The sequence below is a fragment of the Schistosoma haematobium genome, chromosome 1 (genome assembly GCF_000699445.3).
Source record: "Schistosoma haematobium chromosome 1, whole genome shotgun sequence".
NCBI lineage: Eukaryota > Metazoa > Platyhelminthes > Trematoda > Strigeidida > Schistosomatidae > Schistosoma > Schistosoma haematobium.
In genome coordinates, this window is record NC_067196.1 from 64,335,946 (window position 1) to 64,357,776 (window position 21,831).

Genomic DNA, 21,831 nt, shown 5'->3' on the forward strand with positions numbered 1-21,831 from the left:
AGAAAGTTAGTAATAAATATGGTTTTTGTCATATTACAACGAGTAGAAAAATTGTATTTGTGGATTCGATTAATAATTTACTCTGAATAAGTGGCTTACATTAATTCACGAAACGTCAGAAATACAATTTTTCCGCTCATTGGGATATAAAAAAGGTATATGTGTGATTTCGTGGTCTACTTCGTTATTTATACTGCTCTAATATTAGACTTTATCATAATATTTTGCAATTGTCATGATGTAACTGCCTAATCTATAAGATCTTACACGGTAGTCACATCAGTTTCTACACCGACTCACCGTATCGTATCCATCACAAATATATGGTCGTGAACACAATTAGGCCGGAGATAAAACAATAAAATTTAATAAGAATAAAAGATATAGGCTACACAAGAAGGATTACGCCTGCGAGGCCGAGGTATGCCATCCGAATAATTTTAATTAATTGAATTAATTCTTCCCACCTTCTCCGTCGTTGAGTTTTCCACCGCATTAAATGTTGAATATCCATTTTCCCAGTTGTCTCGTTTTCAGCTTTGAGGATTGTGTAGTTAGTGACTAATGCCACTACATATTACCAATGATTTTTATTGTTACGATTTGGTCTGTGAACAATCGATCCTTATGTAATCCAGCCTGTTGACCTCGAGGTTAGACCTCTACTAAATCTTTCATCATGTTCAACAACACTCTGAAAACCTTTCACTGTATTAATATTAGTGCGATGCCTCTATAGTTCTCACATTTGCTCAGATCTCCTTTCTTTGGTATCTTGATGAGGCGTCCTTCTTTCTGGTCTGTCGGCACTTGTTCTTTCTCCCAAACCTTTCTGATTAGAATGTGGAGCATGTTTATAGTCATATCTATGTCTGACTTTATTGACTCAACTGATATACTGTCATGTCCTGCTGTTGTGAAACACTAACTAGTATTGGTAAATTAAATTATTATATCACAAAGATGAATTCAGCTATTTATGTCGAGGATTTATCCACCCGTACATATAAAACCATGGCTATTCCACACCATGTAGAAGGGAATAATCGGTTTTAATTATCCCCACGACAATTTTTTCTAACCCCCTCACCCTTAAAAAAAATTTTTTTTCAACCCCAAAATTACAACATTTTTCATCCCGTTTCGTCCAATGAAATGGCTAGTTTTAAAATTCGTTTTAATTGGTTAGTTATGTCTTGTCGAATTGTTATAAAACATCAGTACTTGTCGACGAAATACATTTTAAACATCATTATGGAGGAGAGTAACGTCCCGAGTACAAGCGCTGTTTCTCACGTAACGGAAATGGAGGAATTCTTTTTGATAACATTGTTTCTCGTTGCGTTCCCATCCCTTGAAGCGTTGAATTCTGGTTTCACAAATTATGAAAGATCGACTTACTGTCATTATGTAGTTCGAGATTCGCATTTGTTCAGAGATGAAAACTCGTATATTAAAGTTGTATGCTGGAGACATGGCCGTATAACATCTAGTGGTTCGTCACATCGGATCAGACGGATGAGGTAATTTGATTAGTGTTATTAAAATTTTTGGTCGTGAAGGGCTTCCACGAACACTCAATGTCCGGCCTTCGTGTATTGTAAAATTATAGACGGCTACTGGACTGTTGTACGTGGGAATGTGCATCACAATCACGAGTGCAATTCCCTGAGGTACCAAGGTAATTCATGGGTGCGCAAGCTAACGGATGCGGAGTTTCAAACTGTGAGACCGCTGCTGATATCTGGTACCGCTGCATTCCACATCAGGAATTTTGCTTACCAATCTTTTGAGAAACGTCTGACAGACCAAGACGTCTGTAATATGCGGTACAAAGTGTTCTCACACGCGAACCTTCCTGGTAAGCAATTTGCCAATTTATAATGTACACCATAGGTGATTACGGAAAATTACGAGCTAAAACAACATCCTTGGGTGGGCTTTGCGAATACGAATTAGACGATGATAACTGTCTATCGTATTTTTTCTTCATGACTACTGTGCAAATGAATTTGACAGGTCGTTTCAGTGATGTTATTGGTTTCGACGGGACGTGCAAGACGAATAACGAGAACGTCTATTTATATCAGGCCGTAGCCCTTGATATGAATTTTAAGGCAATACCCGTTTGCATTGCATTTTTAAGTCGCGAAACGTCGGCCTTGATTTCTCGATCCCTCTGCTTTTTCCAACGGTCTGCCAACAGTCGACAGGTGATAGGCATTGTGACCGATGATTTATCTGCAATAGCGGCTGCCATCACGCAGGTCTATCCAATGTCCACCATATTTTGTGTCGTGTACACCCTGTTCGCAATGTGATAAAGAGGGTAAGTTTACCGTTCACTAACATTAACCCATTAATCGTAAATGTAGAGGGTACGATCAGAAATTATACAACTTTTTTTCGCCTGATGTTCAGTCGAACGGTCGAAAGGTAAATCAAAATGTGCATAACATTATTTCGTACGGTCAATTTGTGATAGGCGGTAAACTCTGATACTTATCTGACTCATATTGCAGTTGAGAATTATTTGCCAATGCAATTGAGCCAGCCGAGCATGAAGAATGCAGTGATTGCATTGGTCAGGCGAATGTCTGAGGAACAATGCAGTTCACTTTATAACCATGCTTATCAAGAATTCACGGTAGACTACCATCAACACCGTTGAACTTAAAGGCAGAACCGCAGTTGTACACTGAAACAAGAACCTCGACTCACGTTGCAACGCCTTCGATGCACCGAGGAAACGTTGATTTGGATGAAACGTTAAGTAACGACGACGATGAAGTAGTTTCCCTAAACTCCGAAGAGTTAACGGAACGCGACATGCAATATGTGTTGTGCCATTACCAACTAATAGTTACGACGTACGACCGCGAGAACGATTAAAGGCCCTTTTCAGGGCCACCCACAATTTGATTTCCATTATTTTTTCTCCACTTCTTTTCCACGGCAAAGGTCAAGTGATTAAGCACTTACTAATGTCTAATGAATTTAGATACCCCTAAGACATTAATAGTGGAAAAGCGATTATCGCTCATGTATTCGTAAACTTGTTCCTAACGTTTATTACATATAAAGGTTAAGAAAACTTAGACAACATTTTGTCATCTAATGAACACTATTCTTGTCATTTTAGATTTAAAATAATGTGATTACCGTTCATGTTTTAGTAACGCATTTGTAAACTATCTAATAATAGTACATTCTAGTACATTTTCATAGGAATTTTTTAAGTTAGTGAGAATTTTTATTTTGTCGTTAGGTCACTAAATTTAGGATTACATTTATTAGTGGATATAATAAGATAATAACAAAGATGAATGTGATTAAAGCTCATAGAGAAGTAAACACAATTAAGAAAATTATCTTCTTAATGAATAAAATAATGACATTATAAGACAAGTTGAAACCATCATCATTGAAATGATTCATGTGATTAAAGGTCATATAGTGGGTGTAAAAATAAATAAGAATATTATCCATTTCATGAGTACAAAAAGCAAGAATTTCATATTCTTGTTTTATATTAAAAATACCTGAAACCAGAACTATGCGTACGTATGAATTACGTCCGATCGTCAACTAAGCCTTCATTGTTATTCATAACTACTGATTATATCACCGTATTCATTTGCACACCTATATAACCATTAATTACTGGTACAATCACACTATACGGTTATAAGTTCAAAATTTTAATATTTTATAAAGGCCAACAATAAGGCATGGCATTAATGAATTTGACAATGTTATGTGTTAACAATGGTGAACGTTTGCATCTGTTACGACATATATATATATATATATATATATATACTTACAAATTGTGATATCTGCAAATCAGAAAGGTCATTCAATAAAGGTCTGGATTAGTTGCAGTAAAGTGTTCAGTCACAATAAGTGACTGAGCATTATAGGAAAATTGAAAATGCAAAACGTTTTGTGTCAATGAAATACATAGTATGAGAATTGAATTTTGTCAGTTGACATAATAATAATGATTATAAGGACAGTAAATAATAATAACATTGTAAATGTTCATTGATGCACTTGACCTTATTCCTATTTATACGTTTAATGTCGATAGATATTTGTTGAGCCAGACGACGTAGGCTTGTTCATTTACACTTCATGAAACTGATATTTCAAATGCTTGTCAAAAATGGTTACATTCGTAATGTCCAGATAATTCAGGTTTTATATTACGGTTAACAATATTCACACATGACTGATTAAACACACTAGTTTTTATTGCGACCAGAAAATTAATTTTAAAATACAGAACTACAAATAATTTACAAGTGAAAACAATAAACCGTTTCAATGAACTTTTAAAATTAACCGCATTGAAACCTAACCTTTTTCTAATTCTCATTAAGAATCACCACTAAATATTCAGTGCCTATTGCGAAAAAATTGTTACATATTTGATATACCGTCAAATTCGTTTCATTAACCGATGATTTACGGTTCGTTCGCCGTATTTATACATGTCGTAATCAATGAATTATCATGATGATTTATTAATACGTTGATTTCTTTTTCCCATCAACAGACCATGTTTTACTAAAAAACTTATGCACACACTTTGGTGATAATTTAATTATTATTTTGGTATTCAACATTTGACTACCGACCCCATTCAGTAATCACTATTATCAAATATTCAAACCGATTTTCAGTTCCTTTTTCCCAAAACTTGCTTTTAATGTGATACATACAAGTATTCGTGGGAAGATAACTAACGACTTTAATTAAAGGTTGACATGGAATCACTTGATCGGAAAGCAAAAATTTATCCCAATACACATTTACAGTAGGATTGCACTTAAGTTGGTGTTTTTTTCTTAAAATGTGTAAATTTCTTATAAGACTTACATTACACAAAAAGAATTATTCATTATCATTAAATTTCAAATGTAAAAATTTAAATTCTGACATCCAATCACAGCACTTGATGCTATTTCGATTTCAACTAATCAGATTACAAAGATGAACAGTTTACGACCAATCACAAAATTATTAAAGGTGACAAAATGTTTGTTCATTATCACTTAAGTACACACTCGCAAAACAAGTACACCAATCACCGATCGCTAAATTTTTCTTTCACACTCTACAATTTTTTAGAAATGGGTGGTAGGGAATCTTAATTGCCGTGGGCTTAATGTCAGCCGGAATAATCGTTTGGCCAGGAAGCAACATAGCTTGACAACCCCTCTCATTACAAGGTAAGATTGGGCTGCAGCGAAAGATAGAAATATTCCAGTAGATGTAATTTCACATAGATCTAAGAAAATCCTTCAGTAAAGATTGTCACTTAGGTACTAAAGTAAAACTAGAAAGTTTCTCAATCCATTAAGAAATTAGAAACTGGATAAGTGATTTTCTCAGTGATAGGGGAAAACGGGTACAGGCAAATAAGCTGAGTACATAATTACTGAAAAGATTTACATTTAACAATTAGCAAGAAGAAAAGGTCGACAATGGTGAACGCGGGAACACTCAACAATTTAATTGGATGGCATGACTAGGCCTCACAGACGTCGTCATTCTTTATAACTTATCTTTATTCATTTGAAATCTGTGTTCTTCAGAAGTACTAAGTATCACATCGTTAATTGTTATGATGCTATGAGTCAGTGTAAACAGTGATGTGACTTCCACGTAATCTTATAAAGTGGGCAGTCACATCATGACAAATCTACAATTCTAGGATTAGGTCTATTTTTATAATAGTTTCGATAACAAAGCAGACCATAATTCTACAAGCTCACCAAAGTATGATTCTTCGCCTTACTCTTTATTTACCTTATGTAAATAATTTATCAACTGTAGTGAACTCTTTGCAAGTGACATAAGGATTCAGGGACCCATACACAGTATTTCAGATAGGATTATACTACAGGAAGACCTAAATCCACCGGTTTATGGATACATAGGTAGTCACTAGAAGTTAATTCTTTCCAAATGAATAACTGCAACGGTTCATATCATCAGGTAATATTTGAAATGCCCTTACCCAAAGCAACAGGTTATAATTATTTAGTAGTCATAATAAGCAACTATCTTAGAGCTATGAGTAACTACAAGGCTACTGCTGACAACAATTTTAGGGTATTGTGGGCTATTTGTAGGTCATTTCATTACCTTAATGAAGAAATGTTGGGTGTACTGTATCCGAAGTCTGTGAGGCTGTATTTATCCAAGCGGTTAACCCTTTTCCAAGATTGTAGTGTATAGGTTAGAATGAGTCCAAAGAAGAAGGACGGAAATGATGTAATATCTAGCTGACTCATCTTACAGAGACAATCTGAGATGTATCAAACTATTTCTGTTATCTTAGCGCCGATTACTAGGTGACTTATAACTGGCTACCCTTTACTTGACATGGGTATCGTTACTAATATGCTTCACTTTTTACTTTCATCTAGCCCTGATCATCTGAAAGGAAATTCTAGGAAAGTTCAGAACCGAGATTGAATAGTTTAAGCTCAGATTTTCTTGTAATAAGCAATGAATTACGGAAATCTACCAGAACATGTAATGTCAGCAGTTTCTATTACTATACTTGAAGCAAGGCGTGATTTTCACAGCAATATAAAAAATCAAAGGATTAATGTAACGACTGAACTGCCGGTATTCGGTTTGAACGCAGGACTGACGGATCAAAATTTATTCAAATAGGCCAGACTACGTTCTTCTGTATAGCGTACGAAGCGTTTTTAAAATACTCGTATTAAATTACCTCAAACGGTACAGCCTGTATGATATAGTCAAAAGTTTCCTTAACGCAAAGTAGCGCGCTAAACAATAAAAGAAACAGTTAATACCAAAAGCTTTGATACCTGAGAATCGATAAAAGTACTCCCAATAAGATGGGATCAAATCTTAATCTGCAGGGATCCCAGCAATCCTCCCAAGCAGATAGACATAGGCTTAACAGCCACACACTGAACCACGCCGTTACCTTAAGCTTAGTCAAACACGACCCTACTGTCAATAATCTGGCAACACGCAACAGGAAATTAGGTGACAAGAGATAAGCCTACAATTAAAATCACATAATGAAAGCTCAGACGAGGAAGACTGTAGAACAAAAGGTGTGGTAAACGAGATCTGAACAAAGGTGAAAATACACGACAGGGAGGAGAAACAAATAAATGACAGTACTGTCCAACAAAACGCTGTGGAGGGATTTTCAATGTTCTTGAAGATGCCACGGGTATTCGGAGATTGACAACGCTTTAATCAGATCACGAGTGGGAAGGCCGTGCTCAACAAACCCTGCAATCGCTAGCCAGATCAGATCAGACAATCCTCGATATATTGATAACTTATCAAATACATCTTCGAACCTCCTCGCTTCTGTCTTTTGATTTCACTTGGTGGGTACGTTTCATATTAGGTGTTACTGGTTAAAGCGTTGTCAAACTCCAAATATCTGTGGCATCTTTATTCCCTTTTGGTTACAATTAAAGTAGGTTGATTGATCTCCTATTCGTACAACCGAAAACTGAGAATACCCGCTTTAATCAATAGAAGTAGTTCAGGATAGTATCTAGAACTAACTCGTTGGATGGCACTAAGGATTGGATGTTGTTTCTTAAAATGAGGACGATAGCTCAAAACATTAGTCCCTTATTAAATCTGCAGCTGTTCTGGCTCCATTTTTCTTGTCTTCCAGGATAGAGAATTTGTGAGGGCACTACAAAAATGTTCGAAAGCTCAGAACAAATAACTTGTCAGCTGACCATCGACTTTCCCATCGAATCCTAAGTAAATGGGATTCCCTACCTCAACACTCCATCTATCGACGTTTACGGAAGAAGGTTGAGTCATTTGAAAGACCATCATTATCCAGATAAACACAAGCTACCTAGTATCCTATCCTTTCCAAAACGAAACTGAACCTATTGCCTGCTCGTGACATAAGTATTTAATATAGGATATATGGGAGTTCCGAAGAAAGAGACATATTAATGAAAAACGTAACTCAAATATCCGTATTCGAGCAGATTGGCCGCTTGAGGATCGAACCAAGTGGAAGAATGCTCTTACTGAATTGAGAACCCGCAAGTTAAATGGCGAAAATGACCTTACCATTAAGGGTTTTCGAATGGTCAGTTCTTGGAAGCCAATGCTTCCGAAGCCTGTATGGGTAGAGCGATTGATTGCCAAAACACCTTAAGTGTGTGCTACACGAACGCACATAGTCTTAGAAATAAAACGTCCGAGCTAAGTCTGATGGTGGAAGAATTATGTCCCGATATAATCGTTGTTACAGAAACTTGGGTCACCGTAGATATAGACTGTTCTCCTTTCATTGCAGGCTATATCTGTATTAGAAGTGATAGAGCTTCAAGTCGCAAAGGGGGAGGTATAATATTACACGTTAGGGATCGCTTTCGTATACAATCAACCATATCGGAGGCTCATATCAGTAGCACATGTGAGGTTGCATGTTGTAAGATTAAATCTAGAAATGGGTTAGTGATTATAGGAGGAATATACCGTAGTCCGTCTTGTCTTGCAGATGACTTTATCCTAAGGCACATCTGTTCTTGGAGTATGGCAGAATGTTGCCTCATCATTGGGGACTTCAACACACCGCATATCAACTGGATAGAGCTTACAGCTCCAGGTAGTGGTTTCGATAGCGACCTTTTATCTACCGTTATTCAGTGTGCACCTGTACAATGTATCACAAAACCGACACATATTGATTCAATCATGATCCGTCACTACTGGACTTCGCCCTCACCTATCACTGTGAGGATGTCTTTGATATTCAGCACCTTTCCCCACTATTGAACAGTGATCACGTTGTAATTCACTTTAAGTTTGAGACACATGGTATACAATTCGTAAATGCTCCACCCCGTCCCAATATCTGGCGAGCCAATATTCCGGCAACCAGAAACTGTGCTATCACGATTGATTGGACGGTCGACGCGGATGGATCGATGGAAGACGAATGGAATAAGTTTAAGGCTACATTCGAGTCCGTAACGTCGCCGTATATCCCATGGTCAGCACGCAAGCTATCGCATTGCCGTCCATGGATTAATAAGGAAACTCGGAAGCTGTTAAAGCGTAGGAAACATTTCTGGGACTTATTCTTGTTGACAGGTCATGCACCATTCAAGCGTGAGTACCGAAAATTCCGTAATATCTGTAAGAAAACCATAGCGAAATCCCGTACCACTTACGAACGACAGTTAGTATATGATAGCCGTACTTGTCCGAAACGATTGTTTTCGTATGTTAAACGGCAAATGAAACGTAGTGATGGTATTCCCCCGTTACTGTTACACAAAAATTCAGATATACTAGCTGAATCAGATCGAGCAAAAGCTGAGACTTTTTCAAACTATTTTAGCGAAGTCTACTTTACGTTTATTATAACAAATACTTGTGCCACTCACACCGAGATACCAGTCATTGAATCTGTAAGGATGAATGGGGAAGCTGTCCTTCCGTTGATAACTAACCTCAAACCTTATAAGATACCGGGCCCTGACGGGTTACATCCACAGTTGCTGTCATCTCTTGCGGACATCATTTCAAAACCGCTCGCGACACTCTTCAACAGGTCCCTTTCACTCGCTCAACTCCCTACAGATTGAAGAGACGCTATGGTCAATCCTATATTTGAGGACGGTCAGAGACAGATAGTACCTAACTATCGGCCTGTCAGCCTAACTAGCATAGTCGTTAGGTTACTCGAAAAGATAATTCGGGTTAGGTTGCTAAGCCACATAGATTTACACAATCTGTTAGCTCCTGAGCAACACGGATTTCGTAACAAGCGTTCATGCTTGACTAACTTGCTTATTGCGAGAGAGGACTGGACAGCAGCCTTAGATAAAGGCCTGTCTGTCGATGTGATATTCATAGATTTTAGCAAAGCATTTGACAAGGTTTCACACTTAGGTCCTATGCAGTAGCTCATGAGCGTCGGAATAATAGGTACTTTATATGAGTGGATAGGAAACTTCTTATGTGACCGCAGACAGAGAGTGAGGGTCAACGGAACGCTATCCGATTGGAAGCCGGTCAAAAGTGGTGTAGCACAAGGCACCATCTTAGGCCCACTGCTCTTCCTTCCCTACGTTAATAAGTTACCGCTGTTGCTTAGGTCGTCGACATTATTGTTTGCGGATGATGTAAAAATCTGGAGAACAATAAAAAGTGAGGATGATCATCTGGATCTTCAAACTGACTTGAACGATTTAGTTAGATGGGCTCGAGAGTGGGGCTTAGAAATCAATGCTAGGAAGAGTGTGCTAATGCACATCGGTCACGGTAATAGTTACCGTTATACTATTGAGGGTAAACCTCTTCCATGCGTTCAAGAGCATAAAGACTTAGGAGTAGTATTAAGTCATGATTTAAAAACGACTACGCACTGCAAACCAGCCGCTGTCAAAGGTTTTCGTGCGCAGTGGTCACTTTATCGAGCGTTGAAATCTTTTGACGAGGAAATGTTTCGAATTTTATATCCCACTTACCTAAGACCACATTTAGAGTACAGTATCCAAGTACTGTGTCCAAGCAGCTAGCCCGTGTCTGGTAAGGGGTACCGAATCCCTTGAGCGTATTCAGCGTGTTGGAGCGAAATTGGTGAGGGGTCTTTCTAGACTCCCTTACGATGAGCGTTTAAAATGCCTAGACCTTTTCCCCTTATCTATCGTAGAACACGAGATGATCTTTCGTGGCATTTCGTATCTTTAATTACAACTAGGGTGTTAATATGTCTTATCTTTTTGCTCCCTCCAGCACTAATAATCCCAGAAGTCATAGCAAAGTTCACAAACCTCGATCTAATAAACTTAAAGTGAGGTTTCGTTTTTCTCATCAGGTTGTCAATGACTGGAACACTTTGCCCGAACAGGTGGTATCAGCCTTATCAGTGAACATTTTCAATGAGAAGCTGGACCTTCACTGGAAAGCAATGTGTCAGGATCAATGCAGGTTTACCAACCTACTATCCTTATTACTGAAAACTGAAGACTGATAGCAGTCCGCTTAAATTAAAGGTATGTGTTACAGTTATGAAGTTATCGGACCTGAAAATAAATCGACAGCATTTAAATCGTTCTCGAACAAGAGAAAGTAAGGTACCCTCATTTCCTTACTGTATAGTCATATCAAGGGTAACTAGTTTAATTGAAGAAGCCGAAAAAGTCAAAGTTGATTCAATGGAAGGTGAAGCTGATGATGGTCGATACATTGAATTAGTTAGTAAACTATTGATTATTTCATCAATCCCACTTAAATTGAGCAAATTTTACTATCTATTGGGCAGTATAAATTGCAGCTACCGTATTTTTCACTTCGTACGCTAAACTTAGGGAATCGTAGATACCCCTGTTTGTAGCTATTATGTTTTACAATTCATTATTTTGAGCCCTTCATTCACTTACAAGCGCCATTTTGGACCAGATTCTCTGGAACTACTTTTGAAGAGTTTTCTCCAAACTTATCTTGCACCGGGCTTGGTAGACAGTTACTTAGCGAAACCATAATTTATGGACGAACCAATCAGGTTTACAGTAATAGATCTTGGATTTTTGCGCCAAACTCTCTATTCATTCGGCTAAATCACGTCTTGGCGTCTTAGCTTACATCAGTTCGTGATGAAACCCCTAGATGTAATACCTAACCATCAACTGTAAGTCACAATCCTTATCCTTCACACAGGTTTAAACCCCTCATTTAGCTCTAATCAGTAGGTGGACAACATTGGCATCGCTTTAAGGTCGTCCATAAATTATACTTTAACCATTTAGTTTATTGACGATCTCCATACGTTAAGACCTTATCTATCCCAAAACTACTTAAGAGCTAATATTTGTTCGGTTGATTGGGGACCGTAAAGGTTATAATCACCCATGAATCACTCGAGTCATCGTTGTTAAGCTAATATGGTCACTAGAGAACTCCGGGTCGTAAAATGCTTTAAAGTGGAAATGAATTGAAGTATCCAATGGCTATATATATAGTCCGGAATTTGTCCAAAGGGATGACAAAAATATTGCTTGGGTTTAAGTGGTAATTTTCATTATTCTCCAAGAGCCTTGTTGATATATTTTGTGCAGTTAAAAAGTTGCGAGAGAGTCTAATATGTAGGGTTGCTCTGAACCCATTGAATCTTATGAAGTCACTTCCAGCCTGTAGTTTAAAACTACTCCGAGTGTTAAAAATGTAAGGCCTCGTACGGAAACTCCAACTGATTCTCCATAAAATGTCCTCACTAGGAGATTGTTTTAGATGTGTCAGCTAGTGATTTGGAAGGAGATTCAACACCACATACTGGGATCGAGTTCTGGCTTCCCGTTTGTTGTCGACCCTATTAAAATCTGTTACTGAAGCAGTTTAACTTTAGTCTTCAGTAATAAAGATAGTATATTGGTGGACCTGTGTTAATGCTGACAGTTTGTCTTCCAGTGAAGGTCCAGCTTCTCATTGAAAATGTTCACTGATAAGGCTGATACCACCTGTTCGGGCAAAGTGTTCCAGTCATTGACAACCTGATGAGAAAAACGAAACCTCACTTTAAGTTTATTAGATCGAGGTTTGTGAACTTTGCTATGACTTCTGGGATTATTAGTGCTGGAGGGAGCAAAAAGATAAGACATATTAACACCCTAGTTGTAATTAAAGATACGAAATGCCAATATAGGGTCACCTCGCATCCTACGATACGAAGGATGGGAAAGGTGTAGGCGTCACAAGCGCTCATCGTAAGGGGGTTTAGAAAGACCTTTCGCTGATTTTGTTCCCACATGCTGAATATGCTCGAGTTAGTATCCTTAATCAGATATAGGCCAGCTGCTTGGATACAGTATTCTAAGTGTGGTCTTACATAGATGGGATATAAAATTCGGAACATCTCGTCAAAGCATTTGAATGCTCGGCGAAGTGACCACAACGCACGAAATCCTTTGGCCACAGCTGCGTTGCAGTGCGTAGTTTTTTTCCAAGTCGTGACTTACTATAACTCTTAAGTTTTTATGTTCCTGAACTCATGAAAGAAATGTACCATCAGTAGTATACTGGTAGCTATTACCGTACCATTCTTCCTAAAATTAACTTCTAAGCCCCAACCTCGAGCCCATCTAACTAATTCGTCCAGATCAGCTTGGAGATCAGAATGATCATCCTCACTTCTTATTGTTCTCCAGATTTTTTAATAGCTGTAATCTCGTGAGCACTTTCAAGGCATGACCGTTCTGTTGGTGCACACCTATTTTAGTCTTGTTATAAGTCTTTCCATTATCTTGTATTTACATAAATCAAGTGCCCCCTAGGACATAGACTTTCCTCTCGTGAATCCGTTAGTCAACAAGTCGTACGGTAGTACGTCACTTAAAAGCGTACCAAACAGTATATGAACTTAGTGGAGAGTCTTTATGAGAACTCCAGAGCTTTGGCGAAACGTCGTCTCATCTAATTACGCACGCCGATATATAAATATCCTGATTAAAATAAACATTTAGGCAGAATAATTCAACGATGGTGAGTTCTTTTGTTTTGAACTGACACAATTACCAACTGATAACCCTTAGGTGACTTTTATTGGTCCCTAGTACTTCATTTGTCGAGTTAACTTAGTTTTCCTCAGACATTATGTTAGTACGTTTCTTATGAATTATATTCTAGTATGCCCTTTTTATAAGGTTACGAACTATTGCAGTTTTTATTTTTGCTTATAGGATTTGCTAATACCTTCCGGTGAAAACGACGAACAATTGAAACTTCCAGTCAATTTTTCAGGCTCATCATCTGAGAATGAAGATTCATCTTCAGAATCAGAAAGCGAATTTCGTGAAGTAATAATGCCATCTCCAGTTAGACTTAGTTCAGCAGTTTCACCTCCTTGTACATCTCGCAAACTTATTGAAGAACTAAAATCTGTTTGTACTGATGATTGTATAATATAAGATCACTTGTAAACTGTCTTCTTTTGCAGCTTAGTAGATCAGATGACAGCATCTAGACTGAATCGTTAACCGTAAGTTCGTTAGTTCACCCCCCTGAATGCCCTGATACGACTGAGGGTGGGGAAAGTGCGTTCTCAAAATGCTCCCATATGGCCAAGCGTATATAGCCACTGCCAGTGAAGTCCTACTCATTGTTTTCTCTCAGCCGGCTTGTTGTTTACGAAACTGAGGATGAAAGGCGAATGTCCGGAGCTTTAACCGGGTTGGTTGATACCGAGGATCCACTTGGGGGATCTGGAGTACCCTGATTCGAAACTAATGGTGCGCATGGGCCCCAGGATCCTAAGGGAAAATGGCATTTGAGCCTATTTTTGGCCACAGACCACCGTGGAACTGCACCTCTTAACGTTGCTCCACTGCCTTGTGGATCAAACTTCTGGGTCAAAGGCTCTCTAAGAAAACCACCTGCTTGTTTGAGGACCCAGGCAGCATCTCAGCGCACACACGAATCCAATAAATTGTGTTGCACATTTCTCTTTGTACCAATGTTTGTGTTTAAGTAAAATAATAAATAAATAAGTAGCCCAAATCTGTCCCCATGTGTTTATTAATTTTGCACTATCGAAGCTACACTCTATTGACACTGCTAAGCTCTAGGTACTGATAGAAGCCTGTTTGTTAGATAACCTGGTGTGACCGATTCGCTAAACTTCATACAGTTTTCATCCGTTTCTGTGTATTGGTCTGTTGATATCTCAAATACATACATTTCTTTGCAGGCTAGTCAACTCATTCTATATTTGTGGTTATGGATTGTTTTTGATCTTGTGGCATGGAGAACGAGCTTGAAGTACTTCACCGATTATTGCATAACTTTGGGATTCTTATACAAATATTTACTTGACTGTAACAGTATCCTCTATTTAATTTCTTGTCATCTAGTAGATAAATTGCCTCATTAGTAAGATACGTTTCACAACTAAGAACATTTAAATCAAGTTAGACAGTAAACCTTAAACTTCGTTGGACTGATAAATGATTATTACCATGTACTACGCAACATGAATGTAAGCTGATTTGTTTCCCCACTTTTCACATGAAAACTGGGAAAATTCAACAGATGAAAAGCGGAGTAAAAATAATAGACAGAAGTAGATATGTAGAAGAAAAAAAACTGATAGAATCAAGCAATAACATTTATCACATGTTGCTGTATGGAATATAATACGTTCATCTGTTGTGGTTACCTTATGGATACTTCCCAAGAAGTTTGCTCTCCCGTGCTAATAGTCAAAGTTTTTAGACTGATACCACATCTTTGTTTCCTTAGTCTTAAATGCTGAACATGCTTGTTTATGGATTTATAAGACTTATTAAACCACTGTATTCAACTAAGGCTCACAATCTCGCAATTAATATACCGAATTTTCGAAGTATTGTTAACTCACGCCAACTTATTTATGATACGTAAAAAGCTTAATGCAACAGCGCACAAGACAAATAACATAGAAGAAAAAGAGGGGAAAGGCATACAATCAGTAAACAACAAACAAGAGTCGAATTTAAGTATCATAACCTAAGTTCAACCTGATAATTTTAAACAAATTAAGCATTGGGTGGATTGTTGATAATAAAAATAGTGTCATTTTTAATATTCCAATGAATAGAAAATTGAACTTCTGAGGTTTCACAGCTTAGTGTAAGCCACTTCATCAGACAATAAATAATTGAATTGAATTAACACTTTTAAGTGGTACATAAGAAACAAAGCAAAATACTTCTAGTTAAATCAAAATAAGCATGAACATGTTTTCACCAAGTTATTCCTGTCTGAGGTGAATATAATAGAAAGCTGAGAAATGATCTCCACTGACTTTTATTCTGAGTTGTTTTTACCAACATATCAAGACAATCACTTGTAAGATTTCAGCCAGGTAGTCATGATGACCAACAGGTACCAAGTAAATACGACTTTATTGTCCCATGTCACAGATTGACCTTGTTTTTCCCACATAGTTTTAGTGTCAACACAGTAGTGAACGACATGTAAGCCCCTCCAACAATATTTGTAAAATATATCCAACCCAAGAAAGTTAGTGTTCCATGATGGTAACCAATCGGATTGTCATCAGTAGACTGAGTTACGTGACTTGGACAGAAAACTGCATCTTCCTTGTGAGTGGGCCTGGGTGTCCGTTTCTTTAAGTGAATTGTTAGTCACCGACCAAGGACCATAGTATGGTCACTTGATGTTGTTCGGGACATGGACCAGTTGAACTGTTCTTCAGAGTTCCCTGTCCACCACCCAAAACGTTTTTTATGATTATTTACTGGCGTTCTATTAAACTCACTGCTTTCAACTTGTTACCACGTCCTGAACACTAAGTTTTGCTGTTCTTGAGCAAGTGTTGAGATTTTATGTGTAAGATACCTACAAAAATTGCTGTATTCCCAATCTTTTGGTATGAACTGGTAGGTATCTAAAGTTTGTAAAGATTCTACAAAAATCCATGGAGCTTCACAGGGTTTCACTTCATATTTCCATGGTATCATCTAGATGCAACACAAATGCCATGGTGGAAAGCTCATGGTCTTTTTAGTTTGTTATCTGATCAACCTGTTATTTCTTGTATTCTGGAACTGTAGCTCTAATCGCTTACCACAAGAGCTATCTCAATATTCTTTTGTATAATAGGTAATCAACAGATGACATTTATCAGAACTTCATAGCATCTTAACACAATACGTTTTGAATAATTTTATTGCACTGAACTATTTCGTGTTTATAAACAATCAGAACGAAACCATATATCTTAGGTATTGTACTTGTTGCAATCCATCAAGAGGACACATTGAGTCTAACTGGGAACAAAGTGACCTGGAGCGCTGCTACAGATATGTAAGTTCCTTTCTTCGGTTGCTCACACTATGAGAAGGTACTTTTTATTGAGGGATATGTTATAGAATCTGGATTAGGTCTTGATTACCTGAAAGTGTGACTCAGTATCTTAAGGAGCAGCCAACTGAAATCGACAAAATACGGCCGCTTCGTGAGTAGTTCTTAGTTTGTTAGCCTCTTCTCTTATAAACCATACTACCAGAAACGGAGACTGTGGGGCAAGGTGAGGTGTTTCATGCTTAGCAATGATCATTTACAACTCTCTCCTTCCATAGGGATAAAACAGCATCGCCTCAGATGTTTATGATTTGAAGGATACATTTTAATACCTCCACACTCCTGTACATTCTGTAATACAACTCTGCTCCCAAGTCTTAGGTTTACTGCCTTTAGGTTTGCCAACCTCCAACCAGCCTCTTTGGAGTAGTACAAATAAATAAACTAGTATTCCAGCAATTATGGGTCGACTAGGCCATCACAAGCACTGTACCATGATACCAGCTACGGTCAAGCTGTAGTCGGTGACGTCAGGTAACGTACCCCAGAATTGGTCACACTGATACAGATGCATTTACTGTTTATCTCCTTCCAGTGTTCTTTCATACAAACTCTTTCATTCCTCATTCTTGAAGAATATTCTTAATGTTTGGTCTTCTTAACCAACATTGCTACTAAGAATATTTCTTCAGGCGCTACGATGCTTATGACTAACTGATTTTCAGTCTGAAAGAAACTCATCAAGTCCTCAACATTCAGTGCCGAAGTTAATGACTCTATCAATAAACTATCAATTAGCTTATTGAATAAAGTAATTTATCCATTTCTAAGCAGTAGATAATTTACACTTGAAGAGCTCAATAGCAAAACTTCTGCGTCTTATCCACTATGATGTGAGTTCTTATCTAGTCTTGGAGCAGAATTTATCTCTGATCAGAAGCAGGATAAGATTCTAGACACTGACATTACTAATTACTTTCCGAAATCATTAATTACTACACATTTCGTCTTCCACCGAAATAAGTTTTTCCAATCACTCTCAGAACATTAACCTTAATGCAAGAAAAGTAAACATATTGTAACGTTGCGAAAACCATCTTTAATAATCATCTTTATGTAACATATAATTATTTTGGTTGTTTGGTTTAACTTATAATCTTGTATAATGATTACATGGCTAAGGTAAAATACTTTGAGCATTATGAATTTTATTATGTTTCTATAACAATACAAAGTCTTTTGTAACAGAAATATTTTACCAGACTATTGTCTAGTTAATGAATATTAAAGATTATTAGTGTTTCAGTCATTATTATTCATAGTAGTTTACAACATTTTACTATATTTTAAATGTCCTGTCAAAATTAACAAACAATAGCTAGAGTCTAGAATGAAACATTCAAATATATAAATTACAATAAAATGAAGATCGATAAATGTTGAACGATTATAACCCATAGTTTCAATTACTTTGTTTATTGTATTCTAAATGAATTACGAATTCACATTTATATCTGTTTATTTTATCATCATTAAGATATCAATGGTAACTTGGAATAGTGAAAATAAAATTTTCAATTATAAGTGGTAATTATTTAGATTATATATACGATTAACACAGATTTAGCATTGCAGATAGAATACAATTTTTTTTCATAAAGACAACTGGATTTTATACTTTCATATGTAGATGTGAGCAGGTAATAAAGATGTATTTTCCATGTTTCCTGTTAAGCGATTTCATTAAATTTCCCCTGAGATAAACATTTTTATGTTAATTTGGTTGGCATTTCAAGATGTAATTGGATTGATTTAATAATTGAATTCATGAGTCAATTGAAGCTAGACCATCATGGAAAACCTGGAAGCACTGCATGGCCGTTCCATCCTAGTATAGGACTCCTCAGCTTCAATTGGCTAATGAGTTCAATTATTAAATTACTACAATCTCCACAAAACCCCCCTCTGATTGTAACTGTATTATTTAACATTCAACTTTTCTGAACTCCCTCATGCTTTCTCCCTACTTAATTGGTTCCAAATTTCTCGATTTCCTACTGCACATTAAGAAAATCCATCTGAAAGTTAGTCATATAATCACGATTGGGCTAAATGAATTTGCGAAAATTTCCATAGTGAGACATGAACGCAACAATGATATTAGATAACAAGAGTACTGTACCACAAATGGAGTGATGTTGAGAATCTGCACCTTTGGGTTTGTGCTCAATAGCCTAAATGGAATTTTCTGATCTTGAATTGATTCCAAGTTGAGGTGGTGGACACCTGAAGAATTGCAATTTGGAACGAAATTTCCATATAATGATCATTAGATTTAACTAGTTCCACAGTTGATGCCAGTTTGGTATAGGAATTACTTACAAACTTCACAAGACTTCTATTTATTAAACAAACATGTCAGTACTTCCCATTGTCTAAACTATTAAGCAATGGAATGAAATAAAAAGATTTCAAGAAATAAGATAGTAATTCTCAATAGTACATGCACAATTATTATGATTGTAATTAAGTCAGATCTTAGAATCATTGAAACAAATGCTAAACCATTATCATTAAAAATTGATTTTGAACATGAAATTGTATTCTCGATTCTGTGAACCAATGCTCTTGAGATGATTATAAATGAGCTTTCTAAAAGTTAACATTAATCTTATTTTCATTTTTTTTTCACAGATATCTACAACTTATCACTAAAAATGAGTATGATAATAATTCCAGATGAAAAAGTCACTTAGATAAGAACTGGATCAGATTTTGTTACACACAATTAATTATTGGAATTCCTGGTCCATAAAGGAAAATTGAGGAATAGAAAATCATTATTACTTTGTAAAATGTATACCAATATAAATAGTTTTCAACATTTTATTTTGATAAGATTTTATCTTGAATCCTCTAAATTAATAATTTAGACTGGTAAATGATTCACAGGTTATTTCAAGTTATTTTTTTAGCTTGGTATTTATGGGGTAATAATACTTACCTTCAAACATTGGCTTGTACAAAAACATGATTTATAATAAAAAAAACATTCAATTAGATGGGCTGGCAAAATTATTGTAATTTGAAGTTAATTTTCATCATGGATTAAGATCAACGATAGTGAATACTGAGATGTGAGAATTATTAGAAAGCGATTTCAAAATAGTTTGTCTTTGCAATAATGCGAATCCACAACTGCTATAACTGGAGGTGTGACTAAATCAACTGCTTAATTACACTAGTTTGACTATTAAATTAAGAAACTGATATCGCCAACAACAAGAATAAACTAACATAAAGAGCCGAGCAAATAGAAGCCATTTAACAAAATAAGTTAGTCCTTTATATGTGGCATATCTAGATGTGTCTATCTTCACTTCCTGGCTAATCCCAGCTTGCGTTGACTAGACATACCAATAACTTTGAACATTATTGAATTTAAAACCTTCAATTCTTGTAGTGACCACTATACCATTCACCTACGGATTCAGAAATGGATAAACGATATTTCAACCTTCAATCGATTTGTGTTATAACACACTCCTCAACCGAGGACATTCATTCGTCGATAATAGCCTCTATTTCTATTCGATTTACTCTTTAGAACCGGGTTTCAATCGAAACTACAGGAAATACATCTGGAAGTTAGTACTTAGTGAAAACATAAGTACTTATTCATTTATGTGCTATGCACAGATTAGTTTCATACTTCTAAGTCCCTTTAAGCGAAATAGTTCTCGAATATTTGCTAGTTTTTTCCTCAGATTAAACATGTTTGTAAAGAAAATTACCTTCACATTTACATATTTCTTTGTCAACAAAAAATATCTGTTTAACAGACTATTTATATTTTACATGCCAGAAGTTCTGAAGAAAAGTATTTCCTAGTTGGCTGATAACATTCATGCTATTTCTAACCAGAATAAATAAGTACTAAGTATATAGCAAGCACATTAGTTTAAGAATCCAAGACTTCGAAAATGAACTGGTTAGAGCTGATCAGCTGATTATGTAAGTGATGAAATTAGAGCTTTACTCATTTCAAATGCAAAGAATGAAATTTTTATTTGAGGTTATTTTTGTGAGATATTTTACTGATGCTAAAATCTTGTTTTGACTATCAAACTACAATATAACCATTGTGAAAAGATGGCTGTAGTTAATGTTTTGACCGATACATATAGGTCTTTATTGTAGAGAGCAAAGTAGTCGAATGCATCGACAAATTCGCTATTTTTGGTAGTATGATCAGTCATAATGGGCTGGTGTCCGACGAAATCTTTTCACAGATTCAAAGAACTCGTTTGGCTCTCGCCAACTAATGTCACTTATGGCGAAGACGAGTATACTGAGCAGCAGTCTGTTCTGTTCTACTTTATGGCTGCAAAATGTGGCCATTAAGAGTAGAAGATACTCGTAAGTTACTAATATTCAATCACAGATGTCTTAGAAATATTTCCAGCATCTGCTGGAATCATCGGGTAAGTAATAGTGAGGTTACACACAATGTATTAGCGGTTGATGGCAAACCAGTTGATGATGTCATGAATTTTCGTCGACTGAGATGGTCGGGCAACGTGTTACGTATGCCCGAACACAGATTACCACGATGCACAATGCCGACTAGTGTTGGGGATGGTTGGAAGAAAGTTAGGGCGGTCAAACCAAAATGCGGCATCAGTGCTTGAAGTCAATAACTTGTGGTCTGATCCATGTTGGTAGATGCACACTACTTGGTTGGGGTCCGCGTGACTATCGTAACCAATGGCTGGAAACTCTGGATGAAATGGCTCAGAATCGATCACAATGGTGTAGGTGTATACACTCTCTGTCTTCACTTAATCTGTGAGATTAAAATTACATACACATAGTTCCCTTTATTATCTTAAATAGAGCAAGAACAAAGATTGGTGCGGAATAATATGAACTCATTTTTTTTCGTTAGGTTCTCATCAGCTGCTTACAACCTAAATTATT

At 36.6% G+C, this 21,831-nt stretch overlaps 1 protein-coding gene across 2 annotated transcripts; it reads left to right on the forward strand.

Annotated features, from left to right (window-relative positions):
- Window positions 1–11,048: 11,048 nt before the first annotated feature.
- MS3_00001855 (uncharacterized protein) lies at window positions 11,049–15,265 on the forward strand (the record flags this gene model as incomplete). 2 transcript variants are annotated; one of them, XM_051209359.1, is made up of 3 exons in its annotated part: window positions 11,049–11,124; window positions 11,155–11,249; window positions 13,728–15,265. In XM_051209359.1, coding segments are annotated over 3 exons (399 nt in total), but the record flags the coding sequence as incomplete, so codon positions are not given. The 2 variants fall into 2 exon arrangements, with proteins under 2 accessions (XP_051074812.1, XP_051074813.1); XM_051209360.1 differs by having other exon boundaries at window positions 11,165–11,249.
- Window positions 15,266–21,831: the final 6,566 nt, after the last annotated feature.